General features: G+C 42.4%; 1 protein-coding gene across 3 annotated transcripts in view; it reads right to left on the bottom strand.

Moving 5' to 3' along the window:
- The window catches only part of ANO6 (anoctamin 6), an 81,591-nt gene that overhangs the window by 26,250 nt on the left and 31,193 nt on the right, over positions 1 to 24,148 (bottom strand). For all 3 annotated transcript variants that reach the window (XM_064142222.1, XM_064142225.1, XM_064142223.1), the window contains exons 2-6: positions 23,516 to 23,592; positions 8,836 to 8,964; positions 3,981 to 4,046; positions 2,216 to 2,494; positions 1,428 to 1,541 (exon numbers count right to left, since the gene is read on the bottom strand). In XM_064142222.1, coding sequence (XP_063998292.1) covers positions 1,428 to 1,541; positions 2,216 to 2,494; positions 3,981 to 4,046; positions 8,836 to 8,964; positions 23,516 to 23,592 — 665 coding nt within the window. The remainder of the gene's footprint in view (positions 1 to 1,427; positions 1,542 to 2,215; positions 2,495 to 3,980; positions 4,047 to 8,835; positions 8,965 to 23,515; positions 23,593 to 24,148) is intronic.

Genomic DNA, 24,148 nt, shown 5'->3' with positions numbered 1-24,148 from the left:
CACCAGCCTCAAGCTACGCCAGGGGAGATTTAGGCTGGAGGTGAGGAGAAAGTTCTTCACTGAGAGAGTCATTGGACACTGGAATGGGCTGCCCGGGGAGGTGGTGGAGTCGCCGTCCCTGGAGCTGTTCAAGGCAGGATTGGACGTGGCACTTGGTGCCATGGTCTAGCCTTGAGCTCTGTGGTAAAGGGTTGGACTTGATGATCTGTGAGGTCTCTTCCAATCCTGATAATATTGTGATACTGTGATACTTTTGATTTTTGGAGAAGCTGTGATACATAGTTTTAATTGTATAAAAAGACAGTCATTAATTACTAGGCATACAGAGTCCAAATTCCCCATGCTGTGATAGAAATAGCCTGCAGGGCGAGTTTTAAATATTTAAAAGGAAATCTTAAAAATTAGTAGTCAGGATAATATTAATTCCATTCTGTAAAGCTTTGGGTTACTTACACGAAACATTATTTGTCTTGATTCTGCCTTAAAGATTTCCTTGAAGTCCTTGGAGGCTTCATGAATATTTTAAGCCAAGTCAAAACAATTGAAGCAACTAGCATTCCTAACTCAGATGCACTATGGTGGATCTGATGGGGAAATGGTGCAAGGATGCAGGTATATAATAGACATAATGTTGGTTTTGCTTGCTGTATTACATTTTCGACCTTGCATGAAGTTTCCCCTTAGTCAAATACTCTGAAATTTGTTTTTCTCCTTCACTTTTCTCTGCTCTTGCTAGCCATTGTATGCAAACCAATTTTCAGCATAGCTTTCTCCTTTAAATTGAATAATTCAAAAAGCTTCAGAACTGTACCTGCAAAAGCTGAATTTCTTGTTATTGTAAGGTGAAATTCCAGCCAGTTAAGCTTCTGTCTGCATAACTCTGACATCACCTGTGAGGTGTAGGATTGGATGGACAGAGCCTTACTGCAGAAACTCAGGTTTCCCTGCATGTTAATCACAATGTCTGGGAACTGTGAGAATGTTTCTCACTGTGTGAGATTGTCACACATCCTATGATGAGATTTTTAGTCTATATCTTTAACAACAATTTTGACATTTGATACTAATTTTAATATTGAAAAAATCAAATAGCAAAAAAAAAAAAGGGGGGGGGGGGGAGGCAATTAAAAATTTGATTTAGAAACTTGTTGTGGGAACTGTCACTCAGATCAGGCACTTTTCTAAATTACATCTACCAGAGAATATGACACTTCCCAAATGAAACATACTCATTTTCAGTTATGGAGCTACATTGTCACCCAACAGTGTTTAGGAAGAAAATATCTTTAGCCAAATGATACTCTACTCTATCCTGTGGATCTAATACCCAGTCAAGGACTAAGGCTTGTTTCTTTTGGTATAATCCACACAGATATAGTTTAAAACTCTATTTCAACATATATTTTATTTACAAGCACTGGACTTACATCATGAAGGGGAAATGCAGCTTTGTAGATTCCAGTGTCTAGTAATTTATTAATGCCAAACTTCTTCACATTGTTTTTTGTTGCATATTCCACACGGGACAGGATAAAATGAACCTGAAATTTAGAAAATATTTTAATGTATTTTTATGCAATCTGAAAGTAATCATACACAGCTATGTCTGTCTCAGCACGTAATCAAGTTAGGAAAGGGTAAACAGTGCAGACAAAATTAGTTACACAGGGTATACAAACCATTCAAATCCCTCCTTTAAATTCAGATGGAACAGAAATGGGAAAAATGCAAAGAATATTTTCCAGGCTTTTTAGTAAATGACACAGGACACAGAATCACAGAGTCATCAGGGTTGGAAGTGACCTCAAGGATCATCCAGTTCCAACTCCCCTGCCATGGGCAGGGATACCTCACACTAGATCAGGTTGCTCAGAGCCCCATGCAGCCTGGCCTTGAAAAACTCCAGAGATGGGGCTTCCACCACTTCCCTGGGCAACCTGTTACAGTATCTCACCACCCTCACGGTGAAGAACTTTTTCCTAATATAGAATTTGAATCTGCACCCTCCTAGTTTTGTTCCACTGCCCTTAGACCTATCACTACAAGACATCCCAAAAAGTTCCTCACCAGCTTTCTCATAGGCTCCCTTCAGACACAGGAAAGACTATCACATTCTAAATATTTCTATTTTTTGGGATGCTTGCATGAAGTAATTGCACTGATTTGGTTAAAGGGGTCTTTAAGATGAGATCCTAGAAATATTCCATGGACTTACAATTCGACTTCTAGTTGCAGGATTGAAAAACGTGTCTTTGTCTTGAACATAAAAGTTGGACAAATGTTCCTTTTGAAAAGGGGCAGTGAAAAACTCTTGCTCAGGTTTGATGATACTTTCATCCACTCTGAAGAGTCTGCTAAACCAGCTGAAAGCTGAGTCTCGGGTTTTCAGGTCATCGGGCTGCAGAGGCAATTTGATGTGCATGATCTCAGCGTATGTGCATAGCACTTCCCAAGGTGCATGCACTTTCACAAAAATAAGTTTTTCATCTGAAACCTGAAATGAAAGAGTATTAAAATATGTGTGTGTAAGAAAATGAAAGCAAAGGACTCTTCATTGCACATTTTAAATGCCACAGAGCATAGATTAGCTACTCAAAGTCACATTTGTCCCCCATCCTAGTAAATATATCACAAGCTTCTGTAAAAGCACTGATGTGAGGTGTAAACACTTGGCCATATAAAGGTATATAAAAAAGGACAGCTAAATGTTCCATTAATGCTTAATGTTCACACCTCTGCAAAGTATTTTACAAAAGAATTTAAAATTAACAATGTTTTCCCCATAATAAGTCCATTATGAGTGCTTGTACTGGTAGTTTGGTAGGACAATTGTGGCTTTGAAGCTATCAGTGACTCCCCAGCAGCTCAAGCTCATGGTAATGCGACTTGAAGGAAGCAGTCTAGACACCCATGGCAAAAAAAAAAATAATCTCAGTTTAATGGGGAAGATGGGGGCAGGGAAAGGGAAAGCAGATGAGACTGCTGAGAAAGACAGCACAAAGTGTATTTGTCCCCAGTTGCACACTCAAACCTGCACCAGTATGCAGTGGGATATCTATACACCCATGCTTGTCTGCTGTTTACACATCACCTGCAGACACTCTATTGAGGTCCTGGATAAGTGAGCCTCATCCACACAAAATTGCTGTAGGTAGCTCATTGGCTCAGCAGTATTGGTCGTATGTCTGACCTAGTCTGGGGAAGCTTCTTGTAAATTCTGCTAGCTGTAAATAAATTGCTTCATCTATATTCCCAGAGGCCGTCTGAGTTAGCTGGGGCAAATTCAAAAGTGTGGGGGGGCGAGTAAGAGCCCAAACCATCACAAAAAGTTTTTCAGTCATGATCCTAGCAGAACCATTGAAAACTGCAGCCTGCTAAGTGTAGCAAGAGGACCACATTGGACTTCCAGCAAGTGGTTTACTTTCTTGCAGACTTGAAAAGCCACACTGCATCTGGCATGTGCAGCACAAGCCCTCATTGCAGAACTCAACTAAATATCACAATATCCATGGATTCTGAGTCCCACCTGGGAGGAAGGGACAAAGTGATATTTTCTGGATCTCACTACAGACCAACAAACAACAACAAATTTGCACTGGAAGTGATTATCCTGGACGGGAAGATTTGTACAAGTGTTGCAATCCTGCAGGACAGGAAAAAAGGAGCTCTGAGGGCCTCTAACCCTCCTTTCTGTTTCAGATACCCAACAACTTCTCACATGTCCTGCACAGCCAGGGTAGGAGTACAATTTCTGAGTATAGCTAGTGATTTTTATCTTCCCAGAGCTGACCAAACATCACCTATGTAATCTCCCAGCTTCTCATCTTCAGACACAAAGCTGAAAAGATTTTACACCAGATCACAGAGACACTACCAATGAGTCTTTTACTTCTGAGAGGAGAGAAACATTACAGTAAATTCAGATATTCAGTTTCCTTATTCCCAGAGGAGCAGCTATTCACACAGAGAAGAACACTCACCGATCTTGTTGCTTCAAGCTGCAAGCCGTTGTTTATCAGGTTTGATTCATATACTTGTCTCTTCCTCTGTTAAAAGGTATTGAACACTGTAAAACATCTGTTCCAAAGGTACACACAGAAGAATGGAATTGCCTCCCAAAATGAAGAGTGGTTGGGTTATCACCATAGCCTACTTGACAGCTACTCTGATAGGAACAGTCTTGCCTTGACCAATTTTTTTTTGTGGTCCAGTGTTCAAATGCTCTCAAATGCAATTATGGAGAATTTGCCCCCCACTGAGTTGTGTCAAAGCTATTAATAAAAGATCTTCAGTAGCTCAAGCAGTGGAGTTGCCACTGGAACAGGCTGCCCAGGGAGGTGGTGGAGTCACAATCCCTGGAGGTGTTCAAGAAAAGCCTGGCTGAGGCAGTTAGTGCCATGGTCTAGTTGACTGGCTAGGGCTGGGGGATAGATTGGACTGGATGATCTTGGAGGTCTCTTCCAACCTGGTTGATTCTATGATTCTATGATTTCCTTTGGATATTTTTTTATAACTCAATCTTGTTACCAGATCATTAAATATGTAGTACACAGCACAGGAGTGGTTTGTTATTCCACTCTTCTGCCATTTCATTTGACGTCTTTACTTCTTCCATATTCATATAGTTCTTTGTTAGGTGAATGCTGTGGTTTGGGAGTGTGTCATTTCCCCCCACTAGATTAACCTGACTAACTTAGCTGTCTGGAAGTTAAGGAATGAAGCTATATTTGCAGCATGCACAAATATACTGGCACATATATGCAGATATTTACAATTATATACACCTTAAAAGTAATATAGAAATTCAAAATCCCTCCCAAAGAGCAGACTGCCCATAAGGGTGACTGGTCAACTCCCCTCTTTTCCTCCCTCACTCCTTATCTCAGAAATAACCAGATAAATGTCTGTATAGCTCACGTGATAAATCTGTAGGGATCTGAGGTGAGATGTCAAAAGCCAATAAGGAGGTTACAGGGAAAAAAAATATTAGATTGGGTTATATAGTTTTCATATAAAGGAGTTAAGGCAAGATGCATCCAGACACACAGCCCAAAGGAGAAGTGAGAAATGAGTGCCTTATCTTACATTTTGAATATTTATGTCCCTAGGCAGAACAAATGGCCAAAGGAGTTAAGGCTAGATGCATCCAGGCACACAGACCAAAGGAGAAGTGAGAAGTGAGTGCCTTATCTTATATTTTGAATATTTATGTCCCTAGGCAGGACAAATGAGTGATATAGACATCACCAATATTTTCTTCTCACAGCTGATGATCTAATTTCTCTGGTTAAAATATTCCATTTGGCCTCAATCATGAAAGTATTTCAATCAGATTTCTGCTTTGTTTCAGCAAATAAAGAAGGCAGAGGGCTAAACACCTGTTTCATTGCTTCCTAAATAACACAAAGGCAGACGTAAGGCAATTCTCATTTGCAGAAGTCTAATTTTTGTTGCTGTCATTGTTGTTTTAATCTTACCATTCGGATTGCCTTAATAATTTATTATGGCAAGGAGTTCCCCAAATTAATTTTGCCCTCAAAATCTTAGAGGAATGCTGACAATATTAAGGTTTCTAATGATGTGTTAATGCAAGTAGAGAGAAATAAAGCCCCTGGGAGGCTTTGCTAATTAGGGGCTTTGCTGTTTTATATAAATGATTGAATTATGCATATGATGATCTGCGGAGAAGCTAAACCTTTACCCAGAGGAGTCTACAGTAGTTTTGCATTGGCTGGGGAATACAGCTTAAAGATATGATGGCTTATTAAGCTGGAAGGTAGAAATTGTCCAAAGTTTATTTTAGTCTCTGGCATTTTGCTCAGCTATCTGCAAAGCCAATTTGTAACAATAATTTAATCATGGCAATGCTGCTGATCTAAACCTGACATTGATTTTGGTGACCGAATGGCTAGCCAATAGACTGAGACACTATGGGATGCATAATTATATACAATCTTAAGGATGTGAAAGCATAGTTTCAGTAAATGCCAAGTACTACAGGCATGTATAAGGGTTAGAGCTGCTTTTTCATCACAATGCTTTCAGTGTCTGGTGATTATCTTGCCAGGCTGAGGAGACTAACAAGATTGTGGGTCTGTAAATTGGTAGCAGACCACAAGCAGTTTTTCTCTGTGTTTTGTAAATGGCAGGGAGCACTTGCTTTGATTACAGAGACAGAAGAAGGCCACCTCATATCTTTGTTTAATTTCTCTTGTGCAAAGAGAAACTTAAAGTCCTTCATAATATGCATGTGGCTTCAGAGGAAAATCCTAACAAGGTAAGAGTTGTTGAATAGTCACCTCTGCTTTACCTGACAGGCAGCAGATAAATCACAGTCAAGAAGAGCATGGGGCCCAAATCCTCCCCCATGGAAATCAGCTAAAGGGAGTGGAGAGTGTCATTGTGTCAATATTAGCAGCCAACTCTCACAGTTTCTTTGACAGTATTTGGAAGCTTTTCTGAAAGTCTCTGCTGTAAACATCAGGGAAGCAACTGATCGAGAAGCTCTGCTTCTGTAAGCTTCTTTCCCTTATGTTTGAAGACAGTCATAAAAATGAGAAGCAGAACATGCCATAAAGGATGACACAAAAAAAGCAAACAGAAAGAACTCCAAACACATGTTTTCTGAGATACACTCTCATTTAAGCTAGCCTTGTGACTTTCCAAAACCTGATGCATGACCGCACAGAACTAGCAGTGCTGTGGTCTAGCTCTGCTCTCAACAATGTCTTCTGGTTACCCTATTTGGGAAGACCTACTACTGGTCTTATGAATGTATGTACTAAAACGTCAGAGTAACTCCCTCCTTCCATTTGTCTTTCTATCCTTCCTTCATTCCACTAGGCAAAGGAGTAAAATTTGGGTTTGGGATTGCCTCAGGAACAGAGATTTTATTTCAGCAAGTTCCACCTTCGACACTAACCCGTCTGACAGAGACTAAGGTAGGTGTGGTTGCCCTCCTCCCACTGTCAAAGGTCCCTTTCATGCTTGTTATCAGACTTCCCGGGTTAGTTACCTGAGCCTATGATGGCAATTAGAGCCTGATATCCTCTCCTGCCTCAAATCATTGCATAAAATGTTGGCTTACGAAGACAAACTACACCAGCCCTGGTGAAGTTCTGTGTAAGACAGTACTTGAAGGAAAAAACAAGAAGTGTGCAACATTCTCTGTGGGTTATAGCTCTCAATTAGTTTAGGGAGAAAAAAGTGCCTATTTCTGTGAAGCTCTGATTACTTCATGGCTGGAAATGAAAATTTTGCTTACATTCCTTCTTAAATTACTGACAGTCTTTCTGTTCATTTCTGTTGGAGGAAAGGAGATAAACTACTAGAACGACATTCCGCATTGATTTGTTTTGAATTCAACTTTCTGCCATTGACCCTTGCAACAATGAGCTCCTTGAAGGCCCCATCAGATAAAAATGGCATTTTGGAACAATCTTGGGAAGACTGGTGGCATTTAATTTCTATTCCGGTCATAACATGTCCTGACAAACAAGAGACATAAACTGTAGAGTTTGAAAACATGCTTTGAACATGAATTTCAACTGCTTGCAAGGTACAGTTTCTGGAATCTGCTTCTGACAGTTTGATTTTTACTGGTGCTTACAAAATCAAAGCTAGAAGTGGGTAGACTCAGATTGGATGTTCAGAAAAAGTTCTTCACCATGAGAGTGGTGAGACGCTGGAACAGGTTGCCCAGGGAGGTGGTGGAAACCCCATCCCTGAAGATTTTTTAAGGCCAGGCTGGATGGGGCTCTGATCTAGTGTGAGGCATCCCTGCTCATGGCATGGGGGCTGGAGCTAGATGATCCTTGAGGTGCCTTGCAGCCCTGACAATTCTGTGATTCTGTATGTAACAATTTCTCACCTGGCAGTAACACAGCTGACTCAAAACAATGGCTCGTTTCAACATCAATGATGAAGCAGAAGAGATCAATGTTTGATGATAGCTTTACTAAAAATTTTAACCCCATCAGCCTTTTCTGAGGGACAGCCACAAAAAACATCAACCCATTTGATCATTCTGTGATTCTAAATTAACTATGTACCAACTTAAAAAGGTTTGGAGTTCAGAGGGAGTTGCATATATAGGATCACAGAATGGTTCTAGTTGGAAGAGACCTTTGAGATGAAGTACAACTTAGCCTAGCACTAACAGGCCACCACTACATCATGTCTTTAAGCACCATATCTACATGTCTTTTAAATACCTGCAGGGATGGTGACTTCACCACTTCCCTGGGCAGCCTTTTCCAATGTTTTACAAACCTTTCTGTGAAGAATTTTTCCCTAAAATGCAAGCTAAACCTCTCCTGGTACTTTTGTACTCTAGGAACCTAACACTAGTTTTTTGTGCTCACATGTCCTGAAGGGTTCTCCCCCAGAAGGATGCTCTGAGGCCACCTAGCACACACTAATAGCAATATTTTGCCCATTTACACATTAGTCTACTAGCCTGAGTGCATTCCTACTCAGTTTGATGGGCTTCAGTGTCCCAGTTTTCAAGGATACTCCTAGGATAGAGTAAGACTGGATGAGGCACTTAGTGCCATGGTCTAGTTGATTAGACAGGGCCGGGTGATAGGTTGGACTGGATGATCTTGGAGGTCTCTTCCAACCTGGTTGATTCTGTGATACTAGCAGAGAGGGAACAGTTTATGGGATCAGAGGCAGGAGATGACTGCAAAGGAAGGTGTCAAGACAATGAGTGAGTGAAGCGGACACAAATATCACTGCTAATGCAATTGCTGCTCAGGGTGAGGTCACTGTCCTTCATGCCCACTGCTCTTAACACCCAAAAAATGATTCTGATTTATACTGAAAACAAATTACCTTTTGCTTTTTACGATCACTCCTCTTATGAGTAATTTTTTTGTTTTCATCTTCATACACCAAAACAAAGTCAATCCTTCGTTGCCCATCGCTGAAGAACAAGGAATCAGGTTTACCATCAAAATCAGCCTGGAAGGCAGGTAGGATAGGTTACTATGAAGAATTTGCTGGTTCCTTACTTGCCTCCTGTTACACAGTATTTAGGTGAAAAGAGAAATTCAATATGTCAAACTCATCTAACACAAAGACCAAACTGACAACAAAAGTATCATGGAGCAGAATAGAGAAAAAAAGTTTGAGAGGTCTTTGCATGACAAGAACACCTGACCTAGTTTTGTTATTTAAAAATAACCTTAGCTTTTAGCAATGGGAGAAGCATTGGGATGCAGCACCATTCCCAAATAACACATTTGTCAAGTAATTTGCCTGCCATCATGGATAAAATATTAGATGATCTGTCTACAAGATACGTTGTTGCTTGGTGGGAGTATCAGAATTAGTGCATTCCCATCCGTCCTCTTTCCTCTGCAATAAGAAAGAGCCCAAAACCCCAACAAAAGCCCCACTTGTTTCATACACTAATATCCAAATCCAAGGTTGGATAAAGAACATAACCATGATGCAGACAAACCCTCAAAACGGACACATCCTAGGTGGATTTATTACTCTTTTTCTTCATAACAATTCAGTAAGCAGAGAATATTGTTGTAAGCCACAGATCCATCATGTCATAACACATGCCAAAATCAAAAAGAGTAATATATCCATAAGCCATTATCTAGTCCTTGGAGGAAAGTAGGATAGATTGGCATATCTGCTAATAACATCTTAATGTGTTATTTCATGCGTGGAACTATACATCGATAATAGAGGAACTAGGATCCTTGAGGAATGATTCTGTAATTTCTTTGAGCACTCTGGGGGCACTGTCACATTCAACAATCCCTCCTATTGGTTATATATATATATATATATAGTTGTAATGTTGTCAGAATAGTCATATAACAAACAACAAACTCGGGTACTTGGCCAAATCCATCCACGGGGCTAATGAGGGCAATGCCACTGAAGTTGGTAAGTATCAAGTGTCTTAAATGTGATTTAGTATTGCATTAGAGATGGTAAAAGTTCCAAAGCTGGAAAGACTCTCATAAACAACTACAAGGATTTTTGGCTTCCAGATGGCTGGGCATTGCAGCATGGCCCAGGGCAGGATTAACGCAGGCAAAATGATCCAGAATAATGGTTTGTTCATACTGAGTCTTTAGGGACACAGGGAAGATTCTCATATGTCCTATCTCTGAAACTTCCCTGTCAGTGCAGACCAGACTTCATGAGGGATGCCAGATCCAGGTTTGGGAGATATGGGATGTCTGGTCCACAGAAAGGCACATGGAAATATGATTATGGTGTCAGAGACCTCTTAAGTACAGACTGAAATGTTTGTTTTTCAGCTATGATAAAACTGAGAAGAATGCCAGTCTTCAGTCAGGAGCACCCCAGGTCCAGGGGTCACAGAGTTTTTTAAGAACCACAAGGGTCATTGTTTCCAAAAGAAAATTTCCTTGGAACTTTATTCTAACTCCCTCCCTGCAAACTATTTTCTTAGTGTTTATTGGCTGAGTCAGAATAGTTGATCAAGATGTGCCTCCCTGTAATTCTGACTTAGAAGGGACATTGAGATGCTTGAGCGTGTCCAGAGAAGGGCGATGAGGCTGGGGAGAGGCCTTGAGCACAGCCCTATGAGGAGAGGCTGAGGGAGCTGGGATTGGTTAGCCTGGAGAAGAGGAGGCTCAGGGGTGACCTTATTGCTGTCTACAGCTACCTGAGGGGTGGTTGTGGCCAGGAGGAGGTTGCTCTCTTCTCTCAGGTGGCCAGCACCAGAACAAGAGGACACAGCCTCAGGCTGTGCCAGGGGAAATTTAGGCTGGAGGTGAGGAGAAAGTTCTTCACTGAGAGAGTCATTGGACACTGGAATGGGCTGCCCGGGGAGGTGGTGGAGTCGCCGTCCCTGGAGCACTTCAAGGCAGGGTTGGACGTGGCACTTGGTGCCATGGTGTAGCCTTGAGCTCTGTGGTAAAGGGTTGGACTTGATGATCTGTGAGGTCTCTTCCAACCTTGGCGATACTGTGAAAACTGAAGGCAAAGTTTGTGCGTTAGGGTAGAGCGGAGCCTCCCTGCACACCCAGGCCTGTACATTGCTTGATTCCTGCAACTCTATTAAAGCCTTATTTTACATGAGCATAAGTTTATGACTGTTATTTATGACACATATTTGCATATAAATATACACAGGTATGTGTAACACAGGCACACACACACACATACATACACACTGACACCTGCCAAATATACACATGTATTTTAAACTAGTTCCATAACCTTGCCTAGGACTACCTGAGCAGTCACCAAATCAACATATAACTGCATACAGTGAATAAAGCTTTGGGAAGAAGAATGTTTTAAACTTCATACCAGATGAAGCTAGACAATGATCCCGAGTTATCTTTATCACCCAAGGCGAGACAAAAAAAAGTGCATTTCTAAACGTTTGAGAGATGGAGTTGGCATAGTCCATTCAAGCCATCAGACTTGCCCCTGTGTAGTGGAGGGCCACATAGGTCCAAATAGGCTTACATACGCCTATGCTTGCCTGGATATGTTCTCACAGTATTATCAGGGTTGGAAGAGACCTCACAGATCATCAATTCCAACCCTTTAACACAGAGCTCAAGGCTAGACCATGGCACCAAGTGCCACGTACAATCCTGTCTTGAACAGCTCCAGGGACGGCGACTCCACCACCTCCCCGGGCAGCCCATTCCAGTGTCCAATGACTCTCTCAGTGAAGAACTTTCTCCTCACCTCAAGCCTAAATCTCCCCTGGCGCAGCTTGAGGCTGTCCTCTCATTCTGGTGCTGGCCACCTGAGAGAAGAGAGCAACCTCCTCCTGGCCACAACCACCCCTCAGGTAGTTGTAGACAGCAATAAGGTCACCCCTGAGCCTCCTCTTCTCCAGGCTAAACAATCCCAGCTCCCTCAGCCTCTCCTCGTAGGGCTGTGCTCAAGGCCTCTCACCAGCCTTGTCGCCCTTCTCTGGACACGCTCAAGCATCTCAATGTCCCTCCTAAACTGGGGGGTCCAGAACTGAACACAGTACTCAAGGTGTGATCTAACCAGTGCAGAGTACAGGGGCAGAATGACCTCCCTGCTCCTGCTGACCACACCATTTCTGATGCAGGCCAGGATGCCATTGGCTCTCCTGGCCACCTGGGCACACTGCTGCTTCTCCCAGCCAAACGTGTCTTTCTGCCCAAACTAGAGGTAAAGACATTAAACGGACCAAAGGGGCACAATAGGCCTGGTGCCACAAAGTCTGGCCTGCCCAAGTTATGTAAGGTGGATGTAAACAGGTTGCATAAGCTCACGCGCTTAGCGTGTGGCCCACCTATGCTCTCCCCATATATGGGGGTACCAGACTTGTGGACCCTTCCTTATTTGGTGTGTTTCGGCCTGCTGCCAGATGCTGATTGGACAACATTGTGGCCAAAGGACCATCAATCTCGGCCCACCTCTGATAAATAGGGCGATTCAGGTAAACAAGGTGCTCTTGCCACCTCCTCTGCTCACCCCTCCCTGCCTGCTACCTGGGACCACTACCTCTATCCGCTGTACATGACCCTCTGTTCCACGGCACTTTGCACCGATCCAGTGGGTGATTGAACGAGGCGTTCCCAGCTGGCCGCCGCTCCAGCTCACCCCATCAGCCCGATCGTGCCCGTGGAATCTTCTCAGGCAGCATGCCCCAATTCAAATTGAACTATCAGCTCCACGGGAATCAACTGTGTGGCTTTCACTGTATATATTTTGGGACCACAGAAACTGAGACTTCCAATTAGTGAGTATTTGAGCTCTCTTGATTCAAGTTGCTAAGGAATTCCATTGACTTTACCACTGGCACTTTATGCCACAAGACTCTCTGACCAGAGCATTTCCGAAACCTCTACCAAATTGCTTACTTCTGCTGTAAATAGACATTCTGCAAAACAGTTTCACCAACTGCATACAAAGAATTTGTGTGGGTTAGCTGTACATAAGTTTGGGAAAATCCTCTTTGTATATAGTAATAAATTATTTTCAAAACTTTCAAATCAGCCTCATATCTCATCCCAAACGCAGACTCAAACCCCTCTAAAACACCCTGGTAGATTCGTCTCCTGCTAAGGACTGGCCATGGGTGTAAAATGTAGCCCTGCTGCAACCATTTTCAATCTCATTTAAATCATAATCATGACTATTTCATTATCATGAGGAAGCCATCAAAAATAGCCAGCAGCCTCTGTTGGAAGACACCTTAAGGATGCTGAGGCAGCAGTAGAAGAGACAGCAAAGGGAGCTGATTCCAGCCAGGCAAAGCCCAACCCTGCAGCCTTTGCTCTCCCCAGGGACCCCAGCAGGCTCTGGCTGTGGTTAAAATTGCTGCGTGTTGCAGTGCTGGAGACACAGAGCCCAAACCCTGTGATGATGAATAAGGAGAGGAAGTGTTACCACTGCAAAAGCTAGGGCTTTTAATTGGGCTTCTTCATATTTTGAATCCTACAAACAACATTGTAACAACTTACGTTTAAAGTGACAGTTTGGTTGTGAAATTCAAGCACATGAAAAGCACAAAAGTAGTAATAGCTTTGATTTTTTTTTTTCACTTGCAGCTTTTGAGTCTTTTTCCTATATGACTATCCACAGGACAGAGAAGAAGGAAATGGCATATGGCAAACAGCAGATCAAATGTTGATCATCATTTGTGATTGCCTAACTTCCATCACTTAAATCATTTTAATTTAAACATATTCTCCTTTAAGCTTATGAAACTAGTGTGTAAAATCAGTAACTGGGTTAACTGGATTATTGATAACCAGACACAAAGACTGCCTCTTAGTATTCTGAGTCATTAGTTTAATCAGCCACATGATTTTGTTCACATGAGTGTACACATTACCACATAGAAACATAGAATCAGTCAGGGTTGTAAGGGACCACAAGGATCATCTAGCTCCAATCCCACTGCCATGGGCAGGGACACCCTACCCTAGATCGGGGTACACTCTACCCTAGGATCAGAGTGCACTCATATATATATATGTATATATATACATATATATATATAAACCCTAGGCATATATATAATGCAATATAGCTGAAATATTATGAAATACTGGGCTGCATGAATCCATATAAACAGAACTTTATATTTACGAGGCTAACTTCTTAAATGTGATGTCTTTGCTTTTAATCACAAAGGCTTTGCTCATTTTGCCCATCCATAGACACTTTGTATATCAATAAAATAATAATTGACTCATTAAGCTTGAAAAGATATCAAGATTGAGACCCACACAAATAAATTGTAATGTAACACTAGACGTTGCTCAATTAAAAGTAAGAAATAAAATGCAAATGGAAATGCAATAGTTAAGGTTTCGACATCCACATTAACTGAGATGTGTGCTGTATCTTGCAATCCCTACTGGACAGTTTGCAATGAAAAAAACCATACATTATTCAACATAATTACCATGGGAAAAACAGGACTGAAAACCAAAAAGATGTGTGTACTCCAAAGTTAATAATTCCTTTGAGACAAGGTTTGTTTTTCTAATATGTAATGTTATTTGACAGTATTACAAATACCTATTATCATACAAATGCACACAACCTCATGTGCATAGACATGTAACTTAATGGGGCTGAAATTCCAATACATAATTTTTCTTCAGTATCAGTAGCAAATTATAACCCAAAAATAATGAACAGGCCCACAGATGCCACTTTGTTTTGGAAGAAACAAACACAGGGTCTGTTTACTGAGCTCTCTAATTTTCTTAGTCTCAGCATAATCACATTTTAAGTACTGATGGAGGCAGTTGGTTGTGCACTCTAATGTCGTAATAATACCCTAGTGGACAGCAGGTTAATATTGATTAACATCATTAATAAATAATAAAACCCATAACACATTTAGCTGTAAAATACTAATTATATTTAGTACGTACTCTACAGTGCTTCTGAACTCTCCAAGTGCTGTACAGTCAACTCCTTGTGTACCACTGAGAGATGGGTAACTATTAACTGCTTTATTAACAGAAGGAATCTGAAGGAGAAGAGGACCTGGTCATGAACAAAGCTTTTTTTTTTGGAACACTTAGGTTGCACCTACATGGGCTAGCCTAGAGGCAGCATGGCCACATTTATGTGAGTGTATTTCTGTGTTTCAATTCAGAGTAGAGACAGGGAGAGGTGAGCATCAGTGACTCTTTGCAATTCTATTCCATATGGATGAGAGTGGGGGCAGCCTGCAGAAACAAAAAACCCAACATGTGTATCATGCACACACCACCTCCTCAGCACCTCATGCCTTTTCTGCACACTCTGTCCTGGGTTAGCACAGCCTGCTCTCACAAGCCCTTTTCCCCTGACGTGGAAGTGAGGGAAAGTAACATAAAAAAATCAAATTCTGCATTGAGACAAAAAGCTTTACTGGAAATGAGGTCAGACAATGCACAATTACCTTAGCCTATTTGCAGAAAAGTGCAGCAAAATGCAGAAGCAGCAGCAGAAGCCAGCAACTTATCCCCACCACTCCTCATCCCACAGCTGGCCTGGTGAAAAAGACCAACATCCCAAACCCAGAAACTGAAAACAGCAACCACAGCAGCAAGCCACTCATATTACCATCTGAACTTCAAGCCCCACAATACGTTGCTCCCACGAGCATTACCATGTTGAAGATGGCATGACAGCAGCATGGTATTGAATATTAGCAGCAGATTCAACCCATGACAGGTCCTCACTACAGACATCTGGTGGGATCCTGCTGGAGCTGGGAATCACTGCACTGATGCAGTCACGCTGAAGGTCTCCAGCCAGCCCTGAGCAGCCTTTGCAATGCACATCTGCTGTGACCACCTCAGCAAAGGATTTAAGGATCTTCCTGTACCCTTTGGCAGTCCAGCACAAGAAATCAAGGACGGACAGCATCTGCTCTCCCAGCTCCTGGGACTGAGTGGCACTTGAAGAAAGGATAAGTGAAACATGAAGACAAGCCTAACCTTCCAGATAGGGCTGTAAAGGCTGTGGTGACTGACCTGGCTTCAGGGGACCATATCATGGAACCAACCCTCAGCCTCTTCACTCAGCTCTTCAGAAGGGAGACTGTGATGTGCTCCTCCAAACATACAGCCAAGATTTCTGATATCTAAGGGGAGTTGCCATATCTTACTCTTGAGATGCTTCCTGTAGTCATGGCTACATGTGATGCCTGTAGCAGAAGATGAAAGGAGACCACACTAGTGAAAGCTCCCTTCAGCAACAGCTATGCTCTGTGCCAGAGGAGGAAAAACAATGACATTACAAAGAAACCTGTCTTCATTTTTCCAGGCTTCTCTGGGGATATTGTTAAACATTCACTTGGGATAATGGTGGGAAGGGCAGCACAGAGGCAAGCACAAAGAAAAATATGTTCACAGGAATTGCAGTTATTTATTGTTTACTGCACCCTGAACAAGCACAGCATTGTAAGACGGTTTGGTTTTTTTTTTAATGACAAGAGAGTCTGCAGGAGTGACTTATCTAACTGGAAGGATAAAAGCCTTTGGTGTGACTGTCAATAGCACCAAGTGTAATCATTACTGGAGGGATAAAATACTTGTCTGTGACCTCGCATAATTTTCAGATGTGCTCCAAAATGCTTTCCTGCAGCAAGCTAGGGAACAAATCAGTACTGGGAAACAAGAGAGCAGAGCTGAGCCTCTGTGTCATTGCCTCTGCTGACAGGCACCTGCAAAACACTCTTCCAGAGAATTGCAACAGTCCTGTGGGGGACCACAGGTACACATAAGTTGTGGGTTTTACATACTCGAAAATTTCAAAGTGCTTACTTAGGGGCATGGTTATTTCTATCTAAGGCCCTGAGGAAACTTCAAGCCAAGTAAATAAAAAGGCTATTAATTATAATTAGCAGGGTATCACGCAACATAATTGTTTGCAAAGTGCTTTGAGGTCATCTGAAGAAAATGTTATAGAAATACAAAGTTCTTCTTACTATCACAGATATAAGGCAAGACCCTTATTACCTTATGTTCTGAGTGGCCAATAAGTGACAGCTTTCTGATGTTAAGACCAACACAAGCATTTGCTTGCAGAAGAATAAGATATGGGCTTTACAAAAAAAAACACTTCTGGAAGATATAAATTTATTTGCATCTCACGTTCTAATGTTTGTTTGTCTGCCTCCACAGGGTCACAAAACTGTTGTACCTTTAACACGTTTCCTTGTGGCTCATATTTGCTAATAACAACAGGGGACCGTTTTAGCTCTGGTTTTGGCAACAGTGAGATTATTAGCAAGCACTTCATCAGAAGAAGATTGGAGTTGATTTTTTCATTGCCCCCATGCACAAAGAAATTCCTGCTGTACAGCAAACCGGAGCAAGCTGAGACTAAAACTAGACAAATAGGAGGCGTCAGTATAGTCATACATTTTTGTCAGCAGAAAGCGGCTGGTAACCGGCCAGACATTGGGATGCCTTGTCCCCTGAGCTAAGTTTGGACCAGACACCCACTTGACTTCCTGTCTCAGCATCAGGTCGCTTTTGGCTGCAGAAGGAATTCCAGTCAGTCCTGATTAGAGAGAGGGACCAAACGGTCCTGCTTTTAAAGAAAGGTGAAGACAGCAGTTTGCTGAAAACCAGGCTCTGCTGAAAACACAGCACCTCCCATCCTGATCGGGATGCAGGAGCTGAGAAATTCACTCTTCCAAACTTCCCTGAAGCCTTCTCACTGAACAAATTGTATTTGAGAAGCAGCAGTAGTAGCAGAGAACTTGAAGAAGTTACCTTTCCCTCTGCAGGTATTAACTCTCAAAAAACTCCTTAGTGTTACATCCAAATTCAAACCATCTACCTATAAGGCAGATAAAACTGCAAAATGAAACCTCTGAAGGCTGGATGAGGCTTGAATTAATGTCATCTATGCAGTTCTGTCTTCCTTGTACATACTATTTACAATACATGACTTAACTGCAAAAGCACAGAGCATACTTCTACCCTTAGAATCATAGAATCAACCAGGTTGGAAGAGACCTCCAAGCTCATCCAGTCCAACCTAGCACCCAGCCCTATCCAATCAACCAGACCATGGCACTAAGTGCCTCATCCAGGCTTTTCTTGAAGACCCCCAGGGACGGTGCCTCCACCACCTCCCTGGGCAGCCCATTCCAATGGGAAATCACTCTGGGAAGAACTTCCCCCTAACATCTAGCCTGTACCTCCCCTGGCACAACTTGAGACTGTGTCCCCTTGTTCTATTGCTGGTTACCTGGGAGAAGAGGCCACCCCCCACCTGGCTACAATGCCCCTTCAGGTAGTTGTAGACAGTAATAAGATCACCCCTGAGCCTCCTCTTCTCCAGGCTAAACAGGCCCAGCTCCCTCAACCCTTCTTGTATTTGTTATGGAACACTCATTATTTTTATTCAATGCCTTAGCTAAATAGCATAAATGCATAAAATAGGGATTTCCTTCTGACTGTGCCTGTGACTGTTCTGTGAATGTTGAGGAAATCATTTTACAAGATTCCCCAGGAGTGGAATTAACAGTATAACCCTCATTTTAACAGTGTCTAGAGATCAACATCAAAACCTGTTGACTGTCTCTTAAATTTGAAGTTCCAGATCGAGACGCCAGAACAATGACTTCTTTTCACAGAGTTCAGCAATCTTCTCTCTCTTCAAAGAGCAATACACTCACTTTTAGGCCTGTATGTGACTACTTTGAACTTATGCAAACAGAGGACAGATGTTCCCCTTGGACACTCAGGAAATAAACAAAAGCTGGATGTGACTTTAGAAGTCTTGCCCAAAAACCACGTAGCAGGACAGGGACAAAATCCAATTATCGAGGATCTAACTCAGTTTCTCTAGTCATAAGAGAGTTTCACTTCTTCTCTCTAATTTCCTGCCACATTTACACTTTGCTGAAGTACTGCAAACAATATCCTCACAGAATGAGGGCTTTTAGAAGATTAATTTCCTACTCATGTGCCAAATGAGTCAGGGATCTTGCAGTAAACTTAGCATGTGGTCCTCTAATTAGAGGCGGCACAATGAGAAGAACAAGACGGCATTTACTAGAATCATAGAATGATTTAGGATGGAAGAGACCTTAAAGACCATCTAGTTCTAACCCCCCTGCCATGGACAGGGACTCAAGGCCTCATCCAACATGGCCTTGAACACCTCCGGGGAGGGGGCATCCATGACCTCCCAGGGCAACCTGCTCCAGTGTCTCACTACTCTTACTGTAAAGAATTCCTTTCTAATATCTAGTCTAAATCTGCCCTCCTCAAGCTTCAACCCGTATCCTCTCATCCTATCACTACAAGCCCTTGTAAAAAGTCCCTTTCTGGCTTTCTTGTAGGCCCCCTTCAGGTACTGGAAGGCTGATAAAAGGTCTCCCCAGAGCCACCTTTTCTCCAGGCTGAACAGCCCCAACTGTCCCAGCCTGTCCCCACACAAAGGAGATGCTCCAACACTCCAATCACCCTCAAGGCCCATCTCTGAACCTGCTCAATCAGTTCAATGTCCTTCTTATGCTGGAGGCACTGGAACTAGACACAATACTCCAGCTAAAGTCTCACAAGAGCAGAGCAGAGGGGAAGAATCACCTCCCCCACCCTGCTGGTCGCACTTCTTTTGATGCAGCCCAGGAAACAATTGTCTTTCTGGGCTGCAAGTGCACATTGCAGCTCATGTTGAGTATTAGGCAATAACTTAGTTTTGGCTACTCCAGGATGACTTGCAAAATCAAGTAAAATTTCCAGAACAGTTCCATCTGCAAGGCTTGACCTAAGTTTAGACAACAGGCAAAAGACTTGAGTTCTATTCAATCTACAGTTGTAGTTCCAGCTAAAATTAGCATTCATCCATTCCACAGGCAGGCTTAGTAGATCTAGACTTTACTTTTCTGGCCCCTCCAACCCACTGAAAGTGCCCAGTGGCTGACAAGGAGGACTTGACAGAGAAGGAACAGCGCAGAAAAGATGCTACTAAAACTGAGCAGAAATGGCAACTGCTGATGAAAATCAGTAACAAGGAAAAAAAATTGACAGTGGATTTTCAGTAGAAATAAAAATAAATTCTACCAAGATTGCTCAGAGGAGCAGCCTCAGAGGAGACTCTTCTAACCACAAGTTATATGATACTGCAGCTGTTCAAGTGCTATTTCACTTCATATAAATACTTTAAAAAATAATTTGAGTCACAAGAAGAGTCTAAGAAAGATTCTTATGACATCCTAGTCTGGGCACTGAGATGGGAAATTGAAAGTTTTGGGTCCACCTCATGCTCCAAAATATGTTTTTCCGGAGACCAAAGTTTCTTCAAATGAAGAACACCTTGCCACAAAATGCCAGGGCAGGGGAGGCAAAGGTATCCAGCTCCCAAAAGGAAACCAATTTCCTGGTAGTTTGGGTCTGTATTTCCTCTATCAGAGGCACGAACAAACCCTCCCTGTCCCAGAACTGTGACAAATACTTTGCCACGTATGCTGCTAGAGCAGCTCCCCAAGGCTCTAATGCACCTTGGTTTAATGAAGACTGAATCTAATTTTCATTTACACTCTTTTTAAAATGCACTACCACTGTGGGAAACCTTCATCTCTTTCATTTATGATTCTGATTCCCATTTCAGCTTGACATGAATCAAAATAGTCTCAGTGGCTGTGTCAAGATATAAATTAGCTAAATACCTTCAGTCACAATATATACATATATATAAAAGGGAAGGCTTAATTCAGTCTCCTGAATTTGAGTACTTGATTTGGATAGTTTAACTTTTTGGCTCATTTTTTTAATTTCATAGTATGTTCCTCTGGTTATATAAAGAAAACAACCATATTTCCTTACTGGCAGAGAAATCAGCAGAACCTGGACCTCCACAGTCAGAACAGAACTCCTTGTGATGGTTTGGGTGTCCCCCACCCCCCCTACACTTTAGAAATCACCCAGACTAGTCTCAGCCGGCTCTGGGAATATAAATGAAGCTATTTATTTACAGCTAGCACAATATACAAGCAGATATTTACAGTATATACAGTTACAGACAGAAATACACAAGGTAAAAGGAAATACAGAAACACAACTCCTCTCCTAGAAACCTGAGTCCCCAAGAGGGGCTCTCAACCACCCCTGCACCTTCCTCCTGCCCCTCTCAACCTTACCCCAGTCCTAAAGAAGAATAGAGGTTCAGCCAAAAGGTTATGAAGCAAAGTGGGTTAGGCCAAATGGAAGGAGAGGTTAGGGAGTAAGATGTTGCTCAGTCAGCAGCCCAAGCGAGAGTGAGAGAAAATGGTGAGAGTGTTATCTAATGCTTTTGTTTCTTCTTCAGCAAGACTCTGAGGGAAGCAGACATCACCACTGTTTTCCTTTCACAGCCTATGATCTAGTTCTTAACAAAACATTCTAGCTAGCTTCAAACTAGCACACTCCTCCGTAGAAGCTAAAGGGATAACTGGAAGCCGTAGTAGGAGGTTGTTGTTTCTGGAGTAGAAATGCAAAAGGGGGATCTGTTCAGTGGATAAGAAATTTGCTGGATGGTCACATCCAGAGGGTGGTGCTCAGTGGCTCGAAGTCCAGATGGAGAGCAGTGATGAGTGATGTGCCTCAGTGGTCCATACTGGTACCTGTGCTGTTTAATATTTTTGTCAACTGTATAGACAATGAGGTCGAGTGCATCAGCAAGTGTGCAGATGACATCAAGCTGAATGGTGGTGTCAACACACCAGAGGGATGGGATGTCACCCAGAGAGACCTGGACAAGCTGGAAAGGTGGGCCCAGGTGGATCTCATGAGGTACAACAAGAGCAAGTGTAGGATTCTGCACCTGAGGTGGAATAATTCTCACTGGAGGATGAGGTGGTAGAAAGCAGCCCTGCAGAAAAGGACTTGGGGGTGCTGATGGATGAGAAGCTGGGCATGAACAGACAGTGTGAGTTTTCAGCCCAGAAGGTAAATCACATCCTGGGCTGCATCAAAAGACACGTTGCCAACAGATCCAGAGAGGTGGTTCTGCCACTTTGCTCTGGTAAGACCTCACCTGGAGTACTGCATCCAGCTCTGGAGTCCTCAATATAGGAAGGAAATGGACCTGATGGAGTGGGTCCAGAGGAGGGTCACAAAAATAATCAGAGGGTTGGAGCACCTCTGCTACGAGGACAGGCTGAGGGAGTTGGGGTTGTTCAGCCTGGAGAAGAGGAGGCTCCAGAGAGACCTAATAGCAGCTTTCTAATACCTGAAGGGGGCCTAAAGGAAGGATGGAGAAAGACTCTCTACAAAGGCCTGCAGTGACAGAAGGAGAGGCAATGGCTTCAAACTAGAGAAGAGCAGACTTAGATTGGATGTTAGGAACGGATTCTTTGCTATGAGGGTGGTGGAACACTGGAACAGATTGCCCAGGGAGGTAGGTGAGGCTCTGGGCAACCTGATTTAGTTGAGGATGTCCCTGCTGACTACAGGGAGGGTTGGACTATGTGACCTTTGGCAGTCCCTTGCAGCCTGGATCATTCTATAATCTTATGATTCTATGAAATGTCAGCGCCTCAGACAAGGCTGACTCATTACTTGATGGCATCATTGAAATAATTCCTTGAAGGATTTCTCTATGTGAAAACCTTCCTGAAGCTCTTAGTTGCTCAAAATCAATTGGTCCAACAAGCAATGCTGAAACTGTTCAATCTGTTTCTTTATGCCTTATTCTGTAACACCTATCCACTTGCAGAGGTATTTTGATTAGAAAAGACAACCTATCCACACTCCAAGTCTGTGTCACAGAAGAGGCTTAGGGGTTTTTTTGTTTGGTTTTTTGTATGGAGGTTAAGGTAAGTATAGGACTGTACAGCTTTCTTAAAATCCAGGTTCATGGCTATCTCCTCGTGCAACTGCAGACCAGCTGGACATCAGGTTGGCAAAGCACACAGCACAGAAGAGCTCATTGCAGTAAACTGGCCAGACCTTAGACATAAATGTGATCTGAGGGAGGGGATCTTGAGCTAGCACTGGAAGTCTCTTAGCTGCAGAGAACAGTAGGCAAGCAGGGGAACTTGAACTTTGACCCAAGAGAATGAATACCTACAGGTTGCTTTTCTTCTTGTCATTTCAGCCTCTGATAGGAGTAAGGAATTTCTTGGTATCTCCAAGCTTTCTATAGGAATAAGCCCTCAACTCACGTCTCACCAGCTGATAGCTGGGTGTGTATGAATTCAAGAGATGTACCTTTGCATGCAGGGTGCGTTCATAACTATTCACCCTTGTGTACACACTGAGCAATTCTACACATGCCTGTAAAACATTACATATAGAGAGGAAGGGTGTGTGTGTGTATCAGTTTATAGTCAATAAATATTGGTTACTTTTAATGGAATCCAGTGCCTATGTCAACTTGCACTTTCATATCTGAGTCAATGACTGCAGGTACATTCAGGGAAACAGAGACAGAGCAACTCAGATTCAGTCACACAGACGAACATCACCTGCTGCAAGTGCAAAGCAATGCTCATCTTCTGCAATGGCTACTGACTGGTGCATATCTATATGAGGAAATACTTACAGGTAATCATACTTAAAGTACTCACCCATTCAGGAGTATGAAGGTTTTGCTGATCTGACATGGTTCCATAAGTGGGAATAACCACCTGGCTCAGTTCCAAGACTAAAAACAAACATTAAAAAAAGGGCAACATTTTAGCATTCCATGTGGTAGGTGGGTTTCTTTTAAAAATGGTATTAATGGTTTGTGAGCAAATTACTTTATTGCTCTTACTTAGTGTTTCAGGAACAAAATGTTTATGTCTCACATTTCAGTTATAATCAGCAGGTGGCAAGAGAGCAAAACCTAAATTTCACCAGGATGACAAGTTAATGCTAGGACAGCATCCTGGCCAAGCTACAGTGATATAAAACATCCCTTTGCTAGTGCACCTTATTTAGTGTTTCAGAAACTCTATCCACACTCTAGCAGTAGTTATGTTCATCTTTCAATGAATTATGAGTACCACATGAGCAATAATTCATGCTGACTTTACCTGTCAGGCAGTAACGAAAAACAGTACCAGGGAATTCTGAAATGGCTGTGATACAGGTAATGGTTCTGCAACATTAAATCTATAATGAGAATGGTTTCACACAACCTAATAACACATCTACAAGTTTAATGATGTCTCAGCTATTCCACAGTACTTGTTAAAACCAACAACCTGCAATCTGGA

The sequence above is a fragment of the Pogoniulus pusillus genome, chromosome 4, assembly GCF_015220805.1.
Source record: "Pogoniulus pusillus isolate bPogPus1 chromosome 4, bPogPus1.pri, whole genome shotgun sequence".
NCBI lineage: Eukaryota > Metazoa > Chordata > Aves > Piciformes > Lybiidae > Pogoniulus > Pogoniulus pusillus.
The sequence above is the reverse complement of the archived record's forward strand: the minus strand, read 5'-3'. Positions and strand labels throughout refer to the sequence as shown.